This window comes from Lissotriton helveticus, chromosome 5_1, assembly GCF_964261635.1.
Source record: "Lissotriton helveticus chromosome 5_1, aLisHel1.1, whole genome shotgun sequence".
Taxonomy (NCBI): Eukaryota; Metazoa; Chordata; class Amphibia; order Caudata; family Salamandridae; genus Lissotriton; species Lissotriton helveticus.
In genome coordinates, this window is record NC_136065.1 from 1,823,552,075 (window position 1) to 1,823,577,665 (window position 25,591).

General features: G+C 46.4%; 1 protein-coding gene across 1 annotated transcript in view; it reads right to left on the bottom strand.

The window, feature by feature from the left end:
- Positions 1 to 9,737: 9,737 nt before the first annotated feature.
- TMUB2 (transmembrane and ubiquitin like domain containing 2) overlaps positions 9,738 to 25,591 on the bottom strand; it is a 91,869-nt gene continuing 76,015 nt past the window's right edge. The window contains exon 3 of the mRNA XM_078645200.1: positions 9,738 to 14,135. Within this exon, the coding sequence (XP_078501326.1) occupies positions 13,781 to 14,135 (355 nt within the window). The 3' untranslated portion in view covers positions 9,738 to 13,780. The remainder of the gene's footprint in view (positions 14,136 to 25,591) is intronic.

Sequence of the window (25,591 nt, forward strand, 5' to 3'; positions counted from 1 at the left end):
GGGGTCCTGAAACAATGCACATCCTGGGACGAGGTGCCAAGCCTCCTCCCCCAGGATGGGCAGGGTTCACGAAGGGGAAGCTTCAAAGGCATACCGCCTTTGTGAGCTTCTCCAGAATTTAGTATTTAGGGGCACCCTGAACCTTCCTTCCTCAGATCCCGATTCCAAAACTACAAGAAGAACAAAAAGAAAGAAGACCTGCCACACAGCTGCTAACAAGAGGACGACACCAACTGACTTGGCCCCAGCCCTACCGGCCTGTCGACCCACGAACCTGCTCCTGCTAAACTCCGGCATCTCCTGTGGTCAGCAATCTCAAAGACCCCGTAGGACCCGACTGCCTTGCAGAACCAAAGACTGGGACACCCACGAGCAGTGGTTCTGCTCAAACATCTACAGCTCTTGGTGCCAGCCAGGAACTGCGAATCCTGCACAATCTGCACCCGCCGAGCCCAGCCTGTGCCAGTGTGAACAAAGACCACGAAGACGTCCCCCCGGCGACTGTGACCAAGAATCCAGCACCCAAGGACTCCCCTCGACGCTCCGGACGACTCCTGCACCCTCAACACCAAGGACCCCTCCAACGGCAACCAGCAGAGTGTAAGATTTCCCGACGCCTAAAGACACCCTTACACCCTGCGCCCCACGGCCCCCTGTGCCCAACTCTTGGGTGTCTACCCAAACTACAGCTCCCCAACTTACCCCTCGAAGTGGTGGTCGCACCTGAAGAATCACCGTCCCCGAGCTTGCAGCCAGCGGCGTCACTAGGGGGGTGCGGACCGCACCGGGTGACACCAACACACAGGGTAAAGGTATAACGGAGCCCTGCACACATACACATGCAAAAAAGTACAATTAACAATACAATACATTAAATAAAATGTGTGTATTTTTAAATAACTGTGAAGGTATAGTGCACATGTAAAAAAAAAAGAGCACGCACGTGCTCAAAGACAGTGTCATGATGATGAGCATTTCAGCGCACATGAAAGCAAAGTACAATGTCCGCCGACCGCCCGTTTTATAATGAGATTGCCTGTGCACTTCAGGAGAGGCAATCATTTACATTAAAACCGGCCGCGGCGGGACGCGCAGGCAAAGCGACCTCACCTGCTGAGATAGTCACAGACAGGGTCAGTCAGCACAGGCAGCATCATGGCAGCGCGGTGGCATGATCACAGGCGCTGCATGACCGGGCGCTGCGGGGAGACTGCACGCAAATAAGCCAGTTTTCGTGAATTCGTGTAGGTCACCTCCTTGGCTCCTTCCTGTCGAGGCAGAATTGACTGCAACGGAAGCAAGCAGTCACAGTACGCTTGCCCCCTTGGCCATGGCTCGCTGTCCCAGGTGAAGCTGCACCCCTCCACACATGGCAGCTTAGAGAGAAGGGCAAGACGCTGTGAGAAACAGCGTAAAGATGAGACCAAGTCCAGCTCCGCTCCCTTCCAAAGCCGTGGTGCCCTGGATCTGTGTGAGGCCGGCGGGGCTGGGACAGTCGGGATCACAGTGGGCGACTCAGCCCCATAAACAGGGCCGTACAATTGCGGGACATTCGAGCTGTCAGGCCAGGCCTGGTGTTGGAGTGGGGAAAGCGGGAGGCAGTTAAAACAAAGCTGGAGTCGAGTCTCCTGCCTTAGGCGGGTCTATTGGCAGCTGGCAGATATAGCAGTGACCTTTTCAAATGATAATACGACTCAAAAATAAAATGTACTTTAAGCCTGCCTAGCTGTTATCTAAATGTGTGCCTCCCACTGTAGTAAAATGACACTACACAATGAGGAAGATAAGAGTATTTATTTGTCATAAATTCTCCGGTGTACCCAGCTGGGTCGCATTCAGATCAACAACGTTCCAATGCTGCCTCCAAGCTGACAGCAGGGGGTTAAACCAAAGAGCAGGGAACGGGAGGGGGGGAAATAGGTAACAAGGGAAAAGGGTCAAGCTAAGTTACAACACATCTTTTCCCCTAAAGGAACAAAAAGAGGGAAAGAGGAAAAACAAAGGGGTAAGGCATGAATGGATAACATGTGTCCCAGAAAACAGTAAATGCAACAATTACAGTATCTAAGGAAAAGAACAGGAAAAGCTTTTGCAGGATGGACAGGATCACCGCATGCTATACTGACGGTGCCATGCAGGAACGTATTTTTTCCTTTGGCTCTCCCTGCGGTGCCCCATCTCCCTTGCTCTGTCGCTTAATCCTGCCCTGTCTTCCCTTAACCAGTTTCCTTCTGTTGTAGTAGGAACCACTCTATCCTGACTCCACACCCTCCCATCCTGCATAACTACCACATTGCTCTTGACTTCTCTTATCCTCCCTGGAGGGTAAAACCCGTCTTCACTTTTCCCCATTCTGTCAGGCTTCCTGATGTACACCATTTGTCCACTACTTAGTTTCTTTTCTCTCGCTCCCCATTTCTTGTCATACCACTCTTTATATTTGTCTTGCTTGTCTTCAATTCTCTTCTTCACTTCTCCAGAGTCTATTTCTAGACGACTTCCTCTCTCCATCCACTGTGGGGACAGCTTAGATCCTGCTTTCCTCCCTCTCATTAGTTCGAAAGGTGAATGCCCTGTTGTAGAATTAGGGGTGGTATGGTAAGCCCACAAAGTTTCCACAATCGCGTCTTCAATATTTTTCCCTGATCTTCCTGCCAACTTGATGCTTTCTTTTAGTAGCCGATTCGCCCTTTCCACTTTGCCATTGGCCTTTGGGCAGTACAACGGTGTGCGGACGTGGGAAATGGAACAGTCTTTCAAGAATTCAGTCATTTCTTCCGAAACCAGCTGGACCCCGTTGTCTGTTATTATTGTAGCGGGAAACCCCTCTCTCGTGAACACCTCTTTCAAGAAACTTATCAAAGCTTTGGTGTTGATGTTAGCCACGAATTTATGAGAGATCCAGTTGGTAAAATAGTCTGTCAGCACCAATAGATACATCTCCTGTGATCCTCTTCCATGAATCGGTCCTGTGATATCAAATCCAAGCTTACTCCATGGCGCTTCTGGAACCTTAACTGGTATTAATGGAGCGTGCTTGGTGATTTTTGACTTGTCGCTGATGCTGCAAGCATAACAGTCACGAACTTTCTCTTCCATTTCACGGTCCATCTCTGGGAACCAATAGTCTGCTCTTAATCTATTCTTGCACAAACTTCTGCCCAGATGGCCTTCATGAGCTAAGTTGATGATTTGCTGCCTCACTCCCTCAGGAGGCACTAGTTTCCCTGACTTCATGACATTGTTAGCATCAATAGAGAGATCCTCTCTTACATTCCAAAATGGTTGGATTTCTCTTTCCAGCTCCTTGCACTTCTTCGGCCATCCCTTGACAATGTATTCCTTGACTTTCTTCAGAGTCTCATCTTTTCTTAAGTTCTCTTCCCACTCTTCCTTCATCACAGCCGTTACACCTATCTCCAAGATTTCATCTTGCACACACTCTTCAGCTGCTTCCTCGGAGACCGGAGCCCTTGAGAGGAAATCCGCCACTCTGTTAAGTTGTCCAGGAATGTAAACTGCTCGAAAATTATACCCCTGTAAGCCCAAGACCCACTTGGCTATGCGTGGGGTCATATCCTCCATATTCTTCTTGCTGAATAGTGGGATCAATGGCTTGTGGTCCGTGTGTACCTCAAATGGTACCCCCCACACGTAGAACTTGAAGTGTTTGATGGCCCAGTACACTGCCAGAGCCTCCTTCTCCACTGTAGAATAATTCGCTTCTGGGGAAGTAAGTGTCCTAGATGCAAAAGCTATCACCTTGAGTTGTTTTTCCATCTTCTGTGATAATGTTGCTCCTATTCCCTTGTTGCTTGCATCTGTGGTTATTACTATTTCTTTTTCTTGATCAAATTTGCCAATGAAAGGGGCCTGAATTATGGCATACTTTATGTCTCTAAAGGCCTCTTCCTGCCTTTCACCCCACTCAAACTTGCTGTCTTTCTTCACCAATTTTCTCATGGCATGTGTTCTGATTGCAAAGTCTTTAATGAACTTAGCCATGTATTCTGCCAGACCAAGGAATGACGACAATTCCTCCTTGTTGGAGGGCGTTGGTGCATCTCTGACCGCATTAACCAAATCACATTTAGGTTTAATTCCCTCTTCGGAGATGGTATGCCCCAAGTAATTCACGGAGCTCACACCTAATTTGCATTTGCTCAGCCTGGTGGTGAATCCTACATCTCTAAGCTTCCTTAAAACTCCTTTCAAGTTCTCACTGTGTTCTTCCTCGCTTGAGCCATAGGTGAGAATGTCATCTTGGAAGCACATGGTTTTTCTGCATTCCCTTAGTACGTGCTGCATTACCCTTTGGAAGGCTGCTGCCGCTGACGCCAAGCCAAAAGGCATCCTTAAAAATTTGAAATTGCCAAAAGGTGTTGTAAACGCTGTCAGGGACTGTGAATCTGGATGTAGCTCTATCTGATAATAGGCTGAGGATAAATCCAGCACCCTAAAATACCTCGCCCCCTGTATGGTGGTCAACATCTCTCCAATTCTTGGGAGGGGGTACCGGTCCACAAGAATGTTTGCATTCAAGTCTCTCAGGTCCACACATAACCTGATGTTCTTACCACCGTCCTTGGTCGTGATCACGACTGGAGCCAACCATGAAGATGTCTCTATTTCTTTGATCACTCCTTGACCTACAAGTTTGTCCAACTCGGCTTTCAATGGTTCTTTCATGCGTAGGGGTATGGAACGTGTTTTGTGTATCACAGGCCTTGCCCCCTCCTTCAGTGTAATCCTGTGCATATAGTTCTTTAACACCCCTAACTTTTCACTAAATACTTCCTCAAACTCCTGGATGACCTCATCGGCAACAGTAGAGGGTTCCACCAAGAGTACCTGTTCCTTGTTGTTGGGATCCAATTTGATACCAAGATCCTTCTGGTGCTTCCAACCCAACAGATTAGAACCCCTCCTGGCTACATACACTGTCCCTACTGTGTGCCTATCTTTAAAAGTTATTTTCATTTTTGTCATTCCCTCTAGCGGTATGCGCTCCTTGTAATATCCTACGGGATTTATATCTGCTCTCTCCAAAACTACCCCTTGTCCCGCAAAGTTTTCCTCAAACTCCTTATCTATGAGTGTGTATCGGGAACATGAATCAGCAAAAACTTCAAATTTTTTCCCATCCAAGGTAATCTCACATTTTGGATGTTCATTACATTCACTCTCCTCCTCATCCCCCACCTGGAAAATAAACGTCTTCTCCTTAGCATCCTCAATTTCAACATTTTCCACCATGTGTATTTTCTGGTTTACATTTTTACACACCTTCGAAAAATGTCCTCTTTTGTTGCATTTCCTACATAGGGTGTCCCTGGCAGGACACTTCCAGCTGTTAGCCAGATGATTGGGGCTACCACATTTGTAACATAACCATCCCTGTGGGTTATTGCGCTGACCAGACTTAATTTTCTCTCCCACCTTGCAAATTGTCTCCCCCTCTTGTGCCCCCTTACTCTCATTCCTTTCCCTTGAAGCCCCATCATGTATTCTCATCTCTTTCATACACATGGCTGTATGCTCTAACCCCTTAGCTATGCTCAAAGCCTCTTCCAGGTCAGGGTTTCTTGTAAGAAGCTCCTCCTGAATCCTTGAATCATTCGTGCACCTCACAATCTGGTCCCTTACCATAGAGTCTGTTAATGCCCCAAAATCACATGTAGCCGCTAAGCCCTTAAGAACAGCTACGTAGTTTGTGACTTTCTCATCTTTCTTCTGGACCCTTTTATAGAACTTATGCCTTTCCAGCACTACATTGAGCTTCATTTTAAAATGTTCTTCTAATTTTATCAAGGTATAATCATAAACATTCACCCCTTCTACCTCTTCTTGCTCGTCATCTACTAGCCTTCCTGATATGTCTTCAAACACTTTTCTTCCTTGTTTGCCCAAATTGTGTAACAATATGTGTTGTTTCCTTACATTATTATAATTAGCTCCCCCTATCACTATGAGATACGACTTGAAAATCCCCACCCATCTCTTCCAAGGTATTTCCGGCTCTCCTAGCTCATTTAGGAAAGGTGGGGGCTGGCTCATACCTGCACCTGCCATGGCCATACAGTGGAGGGCTAAAAATGCTTGCTTTCAAACAAATTGTCACTGAACTCAAATTTGAGGAAGTAAATGTAAAAAAAATATATATGTTTCCCCAAATAAAATCAATAGGCACACACTTGCATATGCTTGACACTGGAAGAAAAACGATGTAATGCTCCCCAGGATTAAATGAACCAGTACTTAACCCTGAAACTATCACTAACACCAGGCTACAATAATCCCTCAAGTACCCTTTCAGTTTCCTTGGTTTTAGTCAGAAAAGGAAATGGGCGGGAACTTCCTGAGGTGGGCGCCGTCGCTTTCCTTCTGCCTCACCGTGATTGAAAGCGCGACCGCCGTTCACTGATCTCCTTCACCAAGCTGACGTGGAAAACTTGAAGAGAATAGAAAACGTTCCGCCAGCAATCAGCCTGGGACTGGGGAAAGAAGGCACAGCACCTAAATTGTCTCGCTCCACCAAGTCGCCGCCCCTCTCAGAATCGCGGCTTCTCTCCACCTCGGGGCTCGACTGAGACGACGTCTCATAAATCACTCCCACACCAAGCACAGAGTCAATGTGGGACACGAACCTCTTGCGCGGCCAGGAAACGGTGAAAAGTAGATGTCCACACGCATTAAACAGCCTTGAACGCCTCGGCTGGAATCAGACACTTTGCTCCATACGATCCAACTCAAACGTCACACGGCTCCTTTCAACATGTAAACGAACCTTCGATTATGGAGTCGGGACCTTCCAGACAGCTCTGCCGCCAATCACTGGGATCACAGCAACCTTCCCGAAAAATACAGGATTCCTCCTCTTAAACCAATAACGCTTCTCCTTCCGGTCGCCGACCAAAAGAAAAGCAGCTGAGGAGACTCACGGGGAAAGCGCAAGGCAGAGGTTCACGAGATCAGGTAGGTGAATGATCTTTGATATTTTTTACTTCACCCAGCAAAATTCACTCCAGGGGGGTACACCACGCTGACCCTGGCTCAGCACCTTGACCCTCGTCGCCATAAAGTGTAGTAAAATGACACTACACAATGAGGAAGATAAGAGTATATATTCGTCATAAATTCTCCGGTGTACCCAGCTGGGTCGCATTCAGATCAACAACGTTCCAATGCTGCCTCCAAGCTGACAGCAGGGGGTTAAACCAAAGAGCAGGGAACGGGAGGGGGGGAAATAGGTAACAAGGGAAAAGGGTCAAGCTAAGTTACAACACCCACTTTCTGCTTTCCAATGCAGCCGTGCTTACGGCTCATGTTGCTCACGGAAGTCCAGTAAAGTTGCAAGTCCCTCTGCTGATTATAATTAAATTATGAACATCTTCCAGACCGTTTTATGTATTTTCTGCAATTTTGGCTAGAGTCTGTTAAACAATTATTTCCTACGCTTTTCTGCAGTTAACTTAGAGTTTCTCGTTGCTCAAAGGGGTGCAATTTCTGATATTTATGTTTCCCTCATCTTCAATGCTTGATTTTGCTCGTGAGAAAGTGTCACTCATAGTCGTTGAAATGTCACTCATAATTACACTGAAATGATGACAATGTCACACATGGCAATCTAAAACCTTGGCAGCTATGCTTGCATTGTGCACGCATTGGGGGGGGGGGGAGGATGTAGTCACAGGTGTAACAGCACTTTAAGGTGATTGCTCCTCTTAACACCTGTCTGGCTGATTCCTAAAATGTCATTTTCAAAGATGGACGCCTCTTCCTCCAGTCTCCTTTGCTCACAGTCAGACACATTGTTAGCTCTTGGTACAGCACCCTCCCACCCATGCTTTTCAGCCTGTTTATCGATCCTGTGTCGCCCTCCATAAATTATTGCCCTCCAGGCTCCCTGCCCGGCCTCCCTGTCACTGGAAGGACCGGAGGAGGCCTGCAGGCTGAGGTAGGAGGCTATCCTGACGTTATCAGGGAGGCCAGAAGGAGGAGGTAGGAGGTCATCCTGACGTCATCAGACAGGGTCAGGGAGGCAAGCAGGCGGAGATAGGAGGAGGCCTTTTGACGTGATCAGACAGGGTCAGGGCCGCCAGACTGGAGGGCAGGTGAAGGGAAGCGAGAGAGACTGAAGCGAAACAGGGAGGGTAGTGATAGAAAGCTGGGGTGGACAGGAATGTGGCAACACTGCAGGGAAGACCGAAAGCAAGCAGGGAAATACTCTGAGTAGAGCGCATGGCCTCCAAGGAGCAAGGGGAGGAGTTATGAAAGGATGGGTAACACCTCTGCAGTGCTTTAGACTCCGGTGTAGAGGAGTGGGCTTGGAAAGGCCCCAGAAGAAGGACCCCCTCCGTGGGTGCTGCACAGATGAATACATCTCTTCAAGGCGGTCCATTATGGATTCATGGGGTAAGTCGTGAGGGGGTGACATCATGAGTTACCCGCACTGGGTGACACCAACCCTAGTGACGCCACTGCTTGCAGCCTTTGTTCTTCACACAGCTTTCCCATTGAAATCCATTGGGCGCCCGACGGCCCAAAAGCACCCTGCACCCAGTCGCCCCAGTGTCGCTGGGAGTGCACCTAATACTATGTTCGACTTCCCCACTTGCCCTGAGCAAGTGACCAGGAGCTCCACTCCTACAGCCGTGTGGCCTGCCTGCTAGCAGCTACCAACCGAAGGCCCCCTACCCGCCATAGGCTAACATTGGGCCTACTCTCTCTGCACCCGGCTGCCCCGTGCCGCTGAGGGTGTAACTACAGTACCAACCTGAACCTGGGAGACCCCGGAGTCGTACCCCAGAACCTTAACTCTGCCAGTCGAGTACTTACCTGAAAGCCGATAACTTACATTTTTTCCATAGGGTAACATTGACTGTCGAGTGTTGAAACTTTGAAATATTCACTAAAAATCATCCAATCAACGAAAACGAAATTACTCACCTGTTATCAGGAGAGATCCCAGTGCTAGATCTTAGTACCCAGCACTGATCAGAAAAAGTGATAATAACTGTGGTTTTACGATAACCTGATTTGTCGTCAACATAGGATAACATTGCCTGGTTTTCACCAGAAATTCTTCAGTGTCGATTTATGCAACATACAAATATTCCTTAAAAATCGCCTGTTTAACAAAAACGATTTCCTTCAACTGTTTTCAGGAGATGCACCAGGGCTGAATCCAGGATCCAGCCCTGAGTAAGAAAAACGTTTTTGTAAAGTAAATGATATTGCAGTTTGCCTAAAATTCCCATTGAGCTCAATGTTATCAATGTGTTAAGTTTGTGTTGCCTATTGTAACAACTGTCTCTATTGCATCCAAAAGTCTATTGCTCATTGAAAGTTTTCAACTGTGGCATCTCATTCTGAGAAAGTATTTTTATACCAACCTGTGCTGTGGTTCTAAAATAAAATAATAAGTATTTTTTTTATACACAACAATTGGCCTAGAGTTCAGTTCTTGAGTGTGTGAGACCATTTGCTGACTGAGTGTGTACATCAAATGCTTTACACTGTCCTCTGATACTGCCTTACTGCTCGACCAAGCTACCACTTTGGAGAGTAAGGTTATATCTAACTTTAGCCTCTGCCAAACCTCTGGAGACTGCTGGACTCTGTGCACACTGTACCTTACTTTGGTGCAGTCTATACAGAGCCACTTTCTTACAGATGCAACCTATTATAGTACACTGTTTGGTTGGGCTTTTTACAGATGTTATATTTGGCATAAGTTAAATCATTTGGAGAAGTTTATTTGTGATGTTTATAGGGATGGACTGAAGCATGAATGAACTTCATGGGTTGAGGACTTCAATTTACAGACATATTGGGATGAAATGGTAGTACTCATTCATGTACCTTGTGTTCATCATATAGTATTATATACATATATAGGTATTATGTTTGTGTACATCTCTTAGTTGCATTACATATTATTTGAACATTGTTTTTAGAAGTACATTTGACTGTCAGCCAAAAAATGAACATTTGGCGATGACATATGTTTGTGAACAAACCTGAATTGCACTGGATACATGAGGTACCATTTTGGTTTCGAAAAACTGAGATTTGTTTAGTTCTTTTTAAAAAATAGATTACTGTTTCTTCTTTAACACTTTATTAACAGTGTTTCCAATGAAATATGATGTGTTTCATAATTGTAAGAGCTCAATGGTAGATGATCTGTGATAACATAAAAGTTAATAAACATTACTTAGGCGGAGGACATCGGTACACTTTTTTGAATATTACATGCAGTCTGTATATAGTAGGCATGATCTGGGCATTAGGCCTAAAAGGTCTATTTTTTTTTTAAGAGTTTTTTTAAGTGCTTATGTGAATTGTTTGTCATGATTTTTGTAACCCTGAAGAAATTCTTATGAACGAAGAGCATTGGCTACTACAAATGAATTGGATCATGTTTTAATGAATGTGAAGAAGATTATGGAATAAAGACTATTTTTTTTAACTTTACATTGGATCATCAAGTGATTATAAGAGGACTCTCAAGTTTACTTATGTGGTCCTTCTGCTGGTCTTACTTCAAATTTGGATTTTGGCTTACTTCACATGGAGTGCTGAACCGTATTTATTCTTGGTAGTTATGAAATAGGCAAAAAAACACTTTTTTTGTTTTATGCATGGGGACGGTTGTGGTAGGTCCTTGGTTTCGTGAACTCTTATATGACGTTATAAAATCCTCACATTACCTGTGATTACTAAGACAATGTGATGCTGACAGATAGTGCCTCTGCCACAAAATTGTGAGTTATAAATGGTTATACATCCTCATATGGGTTGCACTTCCCTTTCAGTCTATTTCCTGACCAAATTCTGGCTACTTATCAATCCTTACCCCCTTATGCTAACATGTTTCTCCTTCCTCATGTTCCGGCATGCTCAATCTGAGGCCTCGTTGTTCCTAGGCACAACCACCATCAAAATATGTTTGAATTTCTATACATCATTATCACACAGTCCAGTTTGATCATGAGACCTGGTCGGTCTCTCCAGATGATCCATCCCTACTTACGTGTTTTACCTGCTAGTGCTTTCTGTGTCACTTGTCCTTCGTGACCTGCTCAACTGGACTTTTATTACTGGCCTTTTACCCCCTTTCCTACTGAAAGCAGGCGCCTATCGTCCTGCTCCTCCAAAAGCTTTCATTAAATATGCCCATGCTAAGTAATTACAGGACAATATAAGGATGCATTTTCCTGTTAAATTGAAATAAGTGAATTCTCAGCTATCTAACCTAATTGAAAATAATTCTCCTTGCCCCGGTTCAAGTGGGATTCGGGGCATTTCATGACAAGGAAGTAGCACTGGTAGCAGTGCAAAATAAGCTATGCATGATTCTTGATCATAGGGGTGTAGCTGCCCATATATTCTAAAAACCATCAGTGGCTTTTGATACTATGTGCCATGGCACATTACTGAAGAGATGTGGACTAGATCAACTCATTTTTAACAGATCATGTTCCATTCTGTTTAATCTCTATGTGGATCCTCTTGCAGAGATCATTTCATATTTCTTGCATAAACTATGCATATGACACTCAACTAAGTCTTAGACTCGATGGAAATACTTGTTTAGCTAGCAACAAATTTCCAATCGGGCTTGGGAGCAGTGACCAACTGGATGCACTAAAGAAGTCTTAAAATAAATTCGTAAAAAACTGAGGTAATGGTTCTTGGTAGTCACCCGCAGTTTGGTCCTGAGGCTGGTGGCTGGACACCATGGGTCACTGTCTCTCCCCCTCTAACACAGTCAGGAATCTAGGGCTTGCATTCAATGCCGAGTAATCCTTTACACTAACTGACAAGGTTTCTGCTGCTTGCTTTACGCAAACTCAAACTCTTGAGGAAAATTGTACATTTTCTTTCAGAGGACAGCCCTTATCCGATTCTCCAAGCAACAGCTGGTGCATGCAAAGACTACGTTAATGCATGGTACTTGCCTTCAAGCACCATCTCCCAGTACCAACTGGTGCAGAATGCTGCAGCTAGACTACTTCTTACACTGCCCACTCATGCTTCAGTTTCCGGCAATGAGCGGGCCTTACATTGTCTCCCAAATCACAAATATATCTTAGTCAAAAGCCTCTACATTTTGTTTTTAAAGCTCTCTATCACAGCATTTACTTTTTAATCAAACACATTCTGATGGTACACGCTGGCCAGAACCTTATGCTCTCTGGCACATGTTTTCTTAAATTCTGAAATCTTGTCTGGGTGTTAGAGATTTTCTTATCAAGTGCCTTTCTAATTATTTGGAATTTTGGAAAAAAGATGAAGCGTTTGTTTAGGTTCTAAGAAAGTGCTAAGTGCTGATTGTTATGCTTAAGGCGCTAGGACGCCTTTTGGCATTTGCACACTTTATAATAATTATAAATACATTTTTTTAAAACACATGTTCATGCAGCATATTCACTGGGCTGAATAAGCCCACAGTTTGGTTTTCACTTGCTTGCTACAAAATTACATTAGAAAACCTAGTTTCACAGAGCTATGTTATAGCTATTTCCATTTTAATCTCAAGCTCTTTATAACCCGAGAACCTGGCTCATTGTTTAAAAAACTGTACACCAGATCACAAAAATGAAATTCCCTTGCATACCGTGCCAAACCTTGATCCTTAGAAGAGTTCAGTTTTTCGGTTTTCTTTCAGTTTCACATGCCTACTAGTATTTAGGACACATACAACTGCAAGTTTAGAAGACTTATCATGTTTCAAAACAAAGCATCTTTTGCATCAAACACGAGCTTGCATGCCACCCATCCTACATCTCCTCCCGCAACCTCAGTGAGGTCCACCCTCTTCAAGTAAAGAGCAGATCAAAGCAGGAATTACTACTTTTCCAGCCTCTATCCAAATACGCTGAAGTGCCCAATTACAAAGTTGTCCAGTTGTGGCTCATCAAAGCTTGGCAGAGGGACGGACACACTCTGAAGTGTACTGTTGTACTAGTGTGTATGTACACAGCATGGGGGTGAAAAACACGGCAGAGCATGCACACAAAGACTTGGACAAATCCTCTTGTAAGAGCTGGAGGCCAAGTCAGAACTGCAGCAATAACAAGGAAGTGCCGGGGTCGCTGTCTCTATATCACAGGTCGCAGTGTCCAGACTCTGCTAGTGGAATTTACATTGTTGTATACATATGATGGTGAGAATAAACTTCACGATTGATTCATGGCAACTAGTATAATATTGTGTACTGCAAGTAGCAGAACATCTTCAGTCCTGTTCCCTATCCAGTGCTCACGGCAGTTTTCATTCTGTCTCTGTGATCCACAAAAATATGAGTAAAATTATTTAGCGCACACACAGCAACAAAACATAAAAAGCAAAGTGAGCAGCACCTAAGCGCTGCAGGAGAATGAAATCACCAAAGATTTGGCAATGGTGAAGGACAATGTTCTGTTAATCAACTATACCAGAGGAATTTCAGAAAGTGGGAGGTGTGGCACAGTCAGATTTGTTAAAATAAATTATGTCCAAGTTTGAGAAGGAGAACTGGACATACGGTCAACATCAGGAGAAGGGTTCATAGGCAGCGATGTGTTAAGCAATGCTACTTTCATTCTTACTCAGATTAGATTCTATGCATGGACTAGGTGCAAAATACTACACCCACCTAATGGTTGTGCGCCAGAAGCCCACTGGCCAATGCTACTCAGCCATCGGCAATACCATTGGAATTTAATAGCAATTCCAGACTGCCCAGCAGATAAAAAGAAGGAAACGGCCTATCCCCTCATTCTGTTCCTGCTTATCGGCCATACATCCCAAATACAAGGAAGCTGAAGAAAACTGTGACACCCACAAGAGAGACTGTAGCTGGGGCAGTGAAGAACTGACGGTAGTTGATGCGGAAGTACCAGATCACAGCTAGCATTGCCACAAAAATCGGGAGCATCAAGTTGCCCAAGTTGAGTGTGACCCCTGCCGGTTCCGTGACCACAGCGGCATTGTCAAGGCTTGAAACAGTGCTGGCAGGTGAAACATGGCAGTGGATCACACAGTTGTCAGTGACGTTGAGGGACTGCAGGGTTCGTGTCTGGTCCTGCAGCAGCTGCCCCTGGTATATGAGCTTCAGCTGGTTCTCTTGGCCAGGAAATGATTTGCTTTTGAGAAAAAAGAGAAAATAATTATTCCTCTAGTGCAGGCAGAGCAGTGTGATCTATTCTTAGAAGAGAAATTCTTAGAAAACATATCTTACAGAAACACATCTTCACTAGTTTAGTTACATGAAAACTAGGCTACCGCTGTCTCTAACTCACAGCACATCCCAGTAAGGGTAACACTGCCATAAACCACCTGAACATGATAGTTAACCCCTCCCCAGCAAATATCGTATTAGCCAGCCGTTCTCTTCACTTTCCATTTCCTTACAATGCACATGTAGGTTCAACGGGACACTCCTGGGAGTAGCCGTGCGCTTAATAAATACCTGCTAACATAACATAACATAACTGCATCTACCGAAGGTGTACAGACATTTTAAGATGTTTAAACATATGAAGCGCAAACTATTTAACTTGCCTCTCCCCTATTGAGGGCTTGCAGATTAAGCTGCCTCTTCCCAATATGGTTATACAGGTTACACAATCACTACTGAAGGTGAACAAACAGGTTAAGCTGATCCCACCCATACAGCTTAGGGTATCTCTACCTGCAATAGCAGCAGTGCCCGTAGCACTAAGTTAATATTAGTAATAGCCAACCCAACACGGATTGATTTATCACTCAAATACCAACTTTAGATATATTTTGGAAATGCAACAATTTTTCTCCTAAAATCAGTTTATAAATTTGCCATTCATATAATTTTAACCAAGGAAAAGCTTCTAATGTATTTCAGTGTCCTACACATAGGACAGCTACTTACAGGTAACTGGAGAGCTAACAGTAGCTCACAAGCTACTCGTTGGAGAAGCCTGGTGTAGACCATCATAACTGGTGTGACTGTCACAGCTTCAAATGCATATACCCATGGGATAAAGAGGTTAAGCTGCCCGTATTCGTGTTGTACACAAACGCCTGATCATGGCTACTGCTATGGTAGATACAGAAACAGCACTTCGTCTACTTCAGATACAGGATCAAAACAACTCTGTAACAGCTCTCCAGATGACAGCAGTCAAGGATGTGTGTGATGTATAAATATATATGTACTTCTACAGAGCTACACATCTCCGTAGTAATGAACAACACAACACTCCATAGGGATACCTATTTTAACTTAATTAACAACATTGTGCCTACCCCTTAGACCAATTGGAAACAAACTGTGGTTTATACATTCATAAGGCTAGCTTTAACCCTGTCGAATTTGGCACAAATTGGTCAAGAGGGTAAACATTACAGGGTGGGTTTAAAAATAGGTACACTTTGATTTTAACATATTAATTCTCATAAGCAATATTTGATTTGTACACCAAAATAATGACTGAATGAAAATCTAGCGCTGTGGCAGACATCTAAATGCTTAACTCCATTTGGTGTCTCTTCTTGGTTTGCAGTATTTTTGTTCAGGTTATTTTGAGATGTTCATTCTGTATGCACAACTTTGATAGATTACAGTTAATGACATCGAACACCGCAACGTTTTTTAAACAAGCACTGGCTAAGCCATCATGTCTGGCCTTTACTTGTAATGAGAGCCACCTTCAGTATGAGGAGAATGGGCAAATTAAGCTACCAGAGCAGCACATTTCTAGTATAAAGGCCCCTGCGAGGACTGGAGAAGCAGGCCCTGCTGCTAACAAATCTGTGTTGATTTGGAACCAATTGACCACATCGCCAAAAAGTCAATGGCACCGAGTAACCAACCACAAATTTCTACTAGCCAACTTTTTCTTTAGAAAGGTTGTGGATATCCAAGCCTCTTTTAATGTTCCATTGGCCACGAATCGGTGCTATGACCCACTTGTGTCCCACAGTTCAATCTTGGCCACCTTCCATCATTTAGATATCACCACTTTCATTGCACTTTTGGATGCCACCAGACTCTGCTAGATTCTTTTCCACTGATGATCATGAGAACTGTAAGCTCCATGCTGGCCTCAGATCTGGTTAACCTGCCTAATTCCTGAATATATAGGGGCATTATTCCTCTGACCTGGAGACATGCAATTGTTGTTGCCTTGCCCAAAAAATGCAACTAACTTTGATGCTACAGACTGGGCAAATTATCGCCCAATATCTCTACTGCCGATCTGTGCAAAGATATTAGGAAAATATATCAATCAGCAATATGCTGCACACTTTGCAGTCAGGTTTCCGTACGGGTATTAGTCAGAAACCGTGCTGCTAGGCGTTACTGAACACCACAGGCGGGTTCTGGATTGTAGAGGGATGCAACAACTCATCTTGCTGGATTTAAGCACTGGATTCAATACAGTTTCCTATCTCGTTCTTTTACGAAGACTAGCAGAGTGTGGCATCCAGGACATGGCTTTCCCATGGGGTTGCTCCTTCTTGCAAAACTAAACATTATAGGTGATTTTGAAGCTTTACGAGTCCTCTGATTTTAAGCTGCCATATGGGGTAACCCAGGGTTCGTCTTTGAGCCCTACACTGTTTAAGTGTTATGTTTGTCCTCTGCCCGATATTTTAGAGGTACATGGCTTGACTCTGTTCGCATATGCTGATGGCACACAGATTATTATGTCTGTCTTTCTCAGTATGGTATGGGTCCACCCAACCTTAGCCCCAGCCTGGTGGGAGTCGCAGGATGGATAAGGAACAACTATCTAAAATTGAATTGAAACAAGACTGAGGTTTTAGTGGTTGGCAATCAGCCTCAATTCTGGGGCCCACACTGGTGGCCAGGTGGGACAAAGCAAACAAAAACAGTAACAATACTAGTCATCCTTTTTTTCTGGCATTGTTAGCAAACCTCATTATTTCACCTGCCAACCAAATGTTAAGACCAGTCAGTGGCAGAATTAAACACTGCCTGCCTTACTGGCGCTCCACATCGCATAAAGGGCCCTTCATTATCCAAGCTGGTTCCATTCTTCCATTTTTGGATACACCTCCTTGTATTTCTTCCGTTTATTCTCCAGTGGATCACGGCTCAATTCTTAAAAAGAAGTAATGATGTTATTCACCACATGTGTAATCCAGAGAAAGAGAGGAATGGGGTGCTAGTCCTATTATTTTTGATCCCTAAGGAGGAAGGGGGTCTAAGACCAAATCTATATCTCAGACTCTTGAATTAATTCCTCAAGAAGATGTTCAAAATAACAATGCTTGTTCAGGCTCTTGGGCTCATCTTAAAGCAGTGCCTGCAGACCGCAATGTGATGGTAACGAGTCAGGCAGAAAAGGCACGTACAGAGGTCATACTACATCATCTGATACATCGTCATGACAGTGGAAGCAGTACTTGGAAGAGCCTACGTGTCTAGTGAAGACAAAAGAGCACATTTTTCAAACCTGCATCCAAGTTAGGTCAAAAATAGGTTTCCTCAAAAAAGTAACAAAAGATGCTAAAAAATACAACACTTTTTGTGAAAAAGGGATGCCTTAAAAAGATGAATAGGTGAGTAAAACGTGATAGGGTTTTCAATTCCACAGCCTGGGAGAGGGGTTGGCCTAACGGCTAGGGCGGTCGACATCGGAGCTGAGGAACCAGGTTCGAATCTCGGCAGGGACGCACAACATCCTGCGATTCTGGGCAAATCACTTAATCTCCCCGTGCCTACCAAAAATGAATGTGTCCTCATGTAACTCAACTGGTGCTCGTGCAAAGCGCTCTCATACCCGATACTTTCGTGTCAAGTTTGCGCTATATAAAACTCCGGTTTAGTGTTTCTAAGGTCCTTTCTGACAGCTTCCTAAGGGTATGAATCCAATGCTTGAGGACACTTAGTAAGAAGTGTTAACTGTTAGAAGAAAACATGTGGGTGAAATGAAAATGGACCACAAAAGATTGTGAATTAGGGGTTATGAATTAGGTAGGTTAGTATTGCATAGTATTCTTTAAAGAAAGACACATGCACATGGACTATAAACGTAAAGCACAAGTTACTTACCTTCGGTAACGATATATCTGTAAGAAACAGTAGTTAGTATTATATTCCTTACCTTAGAATACAACCCAGGCGTCAGACTGGATTCGGAAACTTTTGCGTAGCAGTACCCTTGCGCGTCGGTAGACGTCGTCTGCGGCTCCGCGTCTGTCGTTTGCGTCGTTGGCGCTGGGATGACGTCGCCAGAGTACTTAGACGCCGCCCTCACGCGCGGACGTCAGTTCTTATACACAGCTTTTCCGCGCCAGAAAACGCAGCGCCATGATAAAAACCAACACTGGTGCCATAAAACTAGGGCCCTGAAAGGGGATGACCTTAACCCTAGATATCGGTTCGCAGAATGGGGAGGATGGGTGGGGCGGTAAGGAATCTAATACGAACTACTGTTTCTTACAGATATATCGTTACCGAAGGTTAAGTAACTTGTGCATCTGAAAGAAACAGGTTAGTATTAGACTCCTTACCTTAGAATAGATACCCCAGCAATACCAACCCCGGTGGTGCGTCTGCGAACCAATGATCACACCAGAAAGTCCTGGAGAACGGAACGGCCGAAAAAGCCATCTCTCCGGGCTTGGCTGTCCAGGCAGTAGTGTCTTGCGAACGTGTGCAGCGAGGCCCACGTAGCTGCCTGACAGATGTCCTGCAAGGGGACTTCCCGTCCCAGGGCAGTAGTAGCCGCCGTGGCCGGTGTGGAATGGGCACGAAGCCCTACAGGGGGCTCCTTTCGAGCCAAAGAGTAACAAGCCTTGATGCGCAAGACGACCCATCGAGAAATGGTTCGTTTGTGCACCGCCCGTCCCTTCTTAATGCCCACGTAACCAACAAAGAGTTGGTCATCCACCCGGAACTGGCGTGTGCGATCCAGATAGAATGAGAGTGCACGTTTTGGGTCCAGACAGTGGAGCCTCTCTTCCTCTTTCGAGGGACGCGGAGGCGGAAAGAAGGTGGGCAAAGTGATGGACTGCCCGATGTGGAAGGCTGTGACTACCTTGGGCAGGAAAGAGGGTCGCGTCCGCAACACAACTTTGTCCGGATCGACTGAAAGGAAAGGAGGCTTAGAAGAAAGGGCCTGGAGCTCACTCACTCTCCTGGCAGAGGTGATGGCAACCAGGAAAGCGGTCTTCAGAGTAAGGAGGCGAAGAGGACAGTTATGAAGTGGCTCAAAGGGAGCGCACATCAGAAAAGTTAGAACAAGGTTCAAGTCCCACTGAGGCATCACAAAAGGAACTGGGGGAAACATATGAGTGATGCCCTTCAAAAACCTATTTACAACCGGGGACTTGAACAAAGAGGGCTGATCAGGTAGCCTTAAGAAGGCAGAAATGGCCGAGAGGTAGCCCTTCAGAGTGCCCAGAGCAGAGCCCTGCTGGGCAAGAGAAAGAAGAAAGAGGAGAACCTCTGAAAGAGGGGCAGAAAGGGGATCCACAGCCTTTGCTGTGCACCATGCCACAAATTTGTTCCACCTGCAGGCGTATACCGATTTTGTGGAGGGACGCCTGGCTGCCAGAATAACATTACAGACTTCAGGATGCAAGTCAAATGGCCTCAACTGCCGCCGCTCAATCTCCACGCATGTAAGTGGAGACTGGACAGGTTCGGGTGGAGGACCGTCCCCTGCTGCTCCGACAGAAGGTCCTCCTGAAGAGGCAGACGAATCGGGGGATCGACAGACATGCTGATCAGCTAGGGATACCAGAACCTCCGTGCCCAGTCCGGAGCCACAAGGATGACTTGGGCCCGGTCGCGCCTGATCTTCTTCAGCACTCTGGGCAGAAGTGGTCTAACCAAGGCTCTCCCCACTGCTGAAAGAAGTCTTGCGCCACGTCCGAGTGCAGACGCCATTCGTGATCCATCATGCACCGACGGCTGAGTTCGTCCGCCCTGGCGTTCAGGGAACCTGCCAGGTGTTGAGCCACCAGGGTCACACCCTAATGTTCCAGCCACTGCCAGAGGCGCAGAGCCACCTGGCAAAGGGTCCACGACCCCACCCCGCCCTGTTTGTTGCAGTACCACATGGCGGTGGTGTTGTCCGTGAACACCTGCACTACACTTCCCCGGACAGAGGGAAGAAATTCCTTCAGTGCAAGTTGGATCGCCCGAGGCTCCAGAAGGTTGATATGGAGCTGGGACTCCGCCGGAGACCAGAGTCCTCTGATCTCCGCCTCTCCCATGTGGCGACCCCAGCCCTGGAGGGACGCGTCCGTCACAACTACGTGCTCCGGTTGGCGAGGGGAGAGGGATATGCCGCTGACCCAATCGCGGTCCGTGAGCCACCACTGCAACTGTCTTGCAGTGCCCTCCGAGATCAAGACATGGTCGGACAAGTTGCCCTGATGCTGGGCCCACTGAAACTTTAGGTCCCACTGAAGAGCCCACATCCGCCACCTGGCGTGATGCACCAGAAGGAGGCAGGAGGCCATCAGCCCCAGAAGCGGCAGCGTCAACCTGAGCGAGACTTGAGATAAAGACTGAAAGATCGGAATCAGAGTCTGAATATCCCGAACCCGCTGTTCAGGAGGATAAACCCGAAACTGCGCCGAGTCCAGAACCTCTTCGATGAAGAGGAGCTTCTGAGAGGGACACAGGTGCGACTTCGGCACATTGATGGAGAACCCCAGCAGGTGCAGAAGGTCGGCCGTAGTCTGGAGGTGGCTGACGGCTGACGACTGTCTGGGGCGAGCCCGCCTTCAACAACCAGTCGTCGAGGTAGGGGAAGACTGACACCCCTAATCTGCGCAGATGAGCTGCAACCACCGCCATCACTTTCGTGAACACCCGTGGGGTGCTGGTAAGGCCGAAGGGGAGAACGGTAAACTCAAAGTGCTCTTGGCCTACCGCGAACCGCAGGTAGCGCCGGTGGGCCGGCAGGACGGGGATGTGGAAATACGCGTCCTGCAAGTCCAACGTTACCATCCAGTCTCCTGGGTCCAGGGCAGCTAAGACCTGAGCCAGTGTCAGCATCTTGAACCTCTCCTTCCGGAGGAAGCCGTTGACGTTCCGCAGGTCCAAGATAGGGCGTAGGCCCCCTTTGCCCTTCTTGGGAACCAGAAATTAGTGGGTGTAACAACCACACCCTACTTCTGGCCCAGGAACGCGCTCTATGGCCCCCTTGGCCAAGAGGGCCGTAACTTCCTCTCGCAGAAGATTCAAGTGATCCCCCGACACGCGGTGGTACTGCGGTGGCATGGCTGGAGGGGTCGCCTCGAAGGGGAGGGAGTAGCCCCTTCGGACGATTTGCAGCACCCACCTGTCCGATGTGATGTCGCACCAGTGGAGGAGGTGATGGCGAACCCTGCCCCCCACTGGCGTCTCGTGGGCCTGAAAGCTCGGACTAGGAGGGCTTTGAGGCGGATGCTCCGGGGGTGGATGTGGACTGGCCTCGCCATTGTCCCCGGGCACCGCCACGGCGGGAACCACGTCCGCCACCGCGTTGGATGTTAGTATGCGGCCCGTGGTTGGCAGGACGTGTGGGGGCGCCCCTTCCATGGCCACGAAAGGGGTGAAAGGCAGCAGATTGCTGGCGCTGTGGAAAAGTAAATTTTGCCATGTTCTGTGTCCCTACGTGTTCCCCATCTTATGTTATGTGTGCATGATTAATATGCATATGTATTCCCCATGTTTGATTAAAAGGCGCACTTACAGTTGTGTCTATCCCTAGTATGCCAGTTTCCAGTTCTCGTGAAAGCTACGAGTATTAGGCCTATGTAAGGTTACGTTGCCACGTTTCTCAGTGTGCACGTTATTTCATTATAAAGTCCCCGTTTCTAGGCCTCAAAAGGGCCCGGACACCAGATTCAGCTCCTGTCTCCTGAACCCTCACTGAGGAGTGATACAGCCCCCACCTGTATCCTCGACCCTTCACTTACTTCCTGCCTCGCAGTGCCCGGCTCGGCCTGGCTCTGCCTACGAGTCTGCCAAGAGTATGTTATGATTCTAGTTATCAGTCCAGCCCTCCTTCTCTGCATTCCTAAGCTACTGAATCGCATCAATAGTTTCCGTCATTGTCTAGCCTTTACGTCTCCATGTAAGAGAAATACTGTATTTAATGGTCATTTAATATTCCTCAACACGCACTACATGTAGAATAATGCATGCTCCAGTCTTAGATTCTGTTAGCCTCTCCCCTCCTGACTCTTAGTTTATATCAACATGTCCTCTAAACATCAGATACTAGATAGGGTTTAGGTACATGTCGCCCTGACTCTCCAGACTTCAGTCTTTACTCCTAGCGCAGAGTTCATAGCCCCCAGCTTCTCCTAGTAACACGTCATTGTCAGTTTGCGCACACCATTAGGTCAGAGGTCCCGGCTCCTTAGGTAGCCCCCTCCATGTTTCCGCCCCATTTATGACATATTCTGTTACGTTTACATCACATGTCTATGTATACGCCTCTTGTTACACCCACTTTCACCCTTATCTTTCGCGACTGCTATTGACCACACCCACTGCTCCGCCTATCGTATGTCTTGTAATGCAATTGTTTTAGTATATATGCTTGTGTACGGTTATTAAAGTTAGCGCGCTCATTCCCTGTCCCCCCTGCAGGGCCCTGCCATCCTGTTCCCGTGCAGGTTGTCCTGTTCCTGTCCTCTATGCTGTATTAAACCTGCAAACTCCTACTACCTCGAATCTTGACTCTTATTTATTGAGCTATCTGTTATTGCTATGTCCAGTCAAACCTAGATCCGGTATTATTTATTTATATACCACATAATGGCGCCCGAACAGGGACTTGCCCTTTCCCCACGCGCCGGTGAAGCCACGCCGGCCCCCTGACCCTCTGCAGCCGTGACGGAACCATACCGTGCACGTGCAGATATTTCTGCTTCAAGTATCCCTCAGGCCTACGGAGGAGACGGAGGTGGCGGTCCAGCATCCAGACGAGGCGGTGGAGGAACGCGGCGAGTCCCGACCAGAGCCCAAGCCGAGAGTCCAAGGTCCGAGGTATCCGGAGGCCCACCCGTAACTGAAGTCCGAAGTTCGTCCGTCCGGCGTCGAAGCAGTCCAGTCCAGTCCGAGGCCTTCCGTTCTTGCTGCCCGGTGAGTACCGTTGCTGGGGTAGTATCTAGACAGGGTCAATCTAATTGACTCTGGTCCGTGGGTTTTGGTGGTACACAGACCCAACACGAAGTGTCCACTCCGGTGGATGCGGGTCCTGACGTGTCTCTTTATGAGACCGGTAAGTTTCGTACTGTTTTAGCAGTGCATCTAGTTTCTGTTCTAGTCAGTTCAGTTCTCGAGAAAACTCATGTATTCTGTTTCCAGTATTCCAGGTAGTATTCTGTTCGAACTGTTATTTTAAAATGTTCTTCATGTATTTTAATGTCGTGGTATGAAAGTGGTGTAATTATCGTGTTCATTGTGTATTGTATTGTGTCTAGATTACAGTTCAGTCATGCCCCTATTTTCCAAACTACGTCAGTTAAAAACTAGAAAAGGTCTGTTAGAAGCAGCAGTTCCTGTCCCGCCTAGGGACAGTCCAGGTCACTTTATGTATCAGAAGCATGGCATAAGTGCCATATTATATCTAGATTTATGGGTGGAGTACACCAAAGAGTTAGAAGAAAAGTATAGATGGCCTGTATCAGGCACATGGGATGCCGAGTGCATCATGCGAGTAGAAGAAGCATTATGGAAAAAGAAAGCCAGACAGTCACAGAAAGATGCCATCGAGTTATGGCGCAAAGAATCTCATAAAAGAACCGAAAAAGAAATCAGAAAGTCAGAACTAAGTAGAGAATCCTTAGAACGAGCCCAAGAAAGGGAACTAATCGAGATAGGTGAACGAGTCAGAACCGAACAGTCCGACAGACAGAGGAATGCCCTCATTAAGGGTATGTATCCTCTTCTTGCCGAGGGCTTGCCAAAAGCAACCCCGGAGGCATCCAGTAATTTTCCGCCACCATTAGTTCCGACCAAGCTACGTCACAAACCGACCGCAGCTGATATTTTTATTTCGTCCTATTTGGACGACACAGTCCCAGAATATGCAAATCCTGTTCCGCCAGCTCCTGTAAATAATGTAAATCCTGCTCCTCCAGTCACCGGAGTACCTGTTACGGTACCCCCGGTCCAGCCCGTAGTACAACTTCCCGCCACATCAGCCACTCTGCCAGCACGAAGAGTATCAGTCGACGATTCTAGTTTAGGGGCCGCAGGAGGAGGTCCTCCTGGTACCCCGCCACCACACCAACGAGTAACGTTAGTCGAGTTACATGAACGTGCGTTACAGCGTACGCCCAAATATAAGTCCGTTGCAGATATCCGACGAGCTCTTACTGAATGCCGCTATGATCCAGTTGCAGGTGATGATAGTACAGTTATATATTCCATCCGTGTAAGACGGGTGACCGGGTATTTGGACACCCTACCGGATATGAAAGAAGATCTAGACAGAATATATCGTTTCATCCGTACAGGGAATGATCCAGAAAGTATTGGCGAAGCCATGTCTCAAAGGAAAGCTGAGATCCAGCTCATGTTATTAAAGTTTCTGATTAATTGTTTAATAAGGGAACAAGATTATCCGACCAAAGATCCGGCCGAAATGAGAATCCTGACAAGGTGGAGTGATAATATAGCCGAGGGTAAGCACAGAACCATCAGTAGTATAGAGAGTATGTACAAGAGAATTCGTAAGGAAATAATAAAGTTACACGAACAACGCAAAGCAGCACAAGTAAGCGAGAAAGAAAATGACTCTTCTACAGAAGAGGTAGAGGACGAGAATCCCGCCAGAATAGCGTATGTAGGAAAATCTAGATTCCCAGACCGCCATTTACGCCTAGAACACAAGTCAGTTTTTCATCACCCAGCACCAGAACAAGGTTCTCTAGAACAAGTATTTCAAGCTACCGATCATATTCTGAAATCACGAATCGGTTACAGTGAGTTAAGTACTATGCATGAACAAGAACTAGCCCGATCAGCAGTCCGATGGACTACTGATTCTACCACTTTTCCAGACGAAATAGTGGCACAAATGTTTCTGAAACTGCCCCCAGCCGAGCAACGACTGGTGGGTATGTATATGATCCAGCACCTCATTACATTGTATGAGGGTCAACACTCTGATCCAGGTCCGTTACACGATGTCCTGAACGAGTTACTCCAGTATAGATGGAAAGGTTTAGGTACCGATTTAATTAGTGTCATTCTAGAACAGCGCCACAAATATAGAACGTTTTTGAACCCGCATTTTGTTCATGTTTCACCTCCAGAAAGTAAACCGTTTTACATAGACAGACAGAATCCGTTACGAGAAGTACACCCAGTTAGGACAGCGGATGGTGAAATGCAAAGAGTGTTTGTTTACACCCCGATTACAAAGATGGAACTCTTAGAAATGAAGAAATTAATTCCCTGTCATGACAAAGATCCAGCAGGGTTCCACCGAGAATTAAAAGACATGCTCCGTATGGGAGAATACACGTATCCAGATATAATTAAAATGTTAAAGGTCCTGTTGCCCGCAGGGGTATATGAAAAACTCAAGGAAAAGGAATGGGAGGTGGGAGAGAAAAAGATCGATTGGGCAGT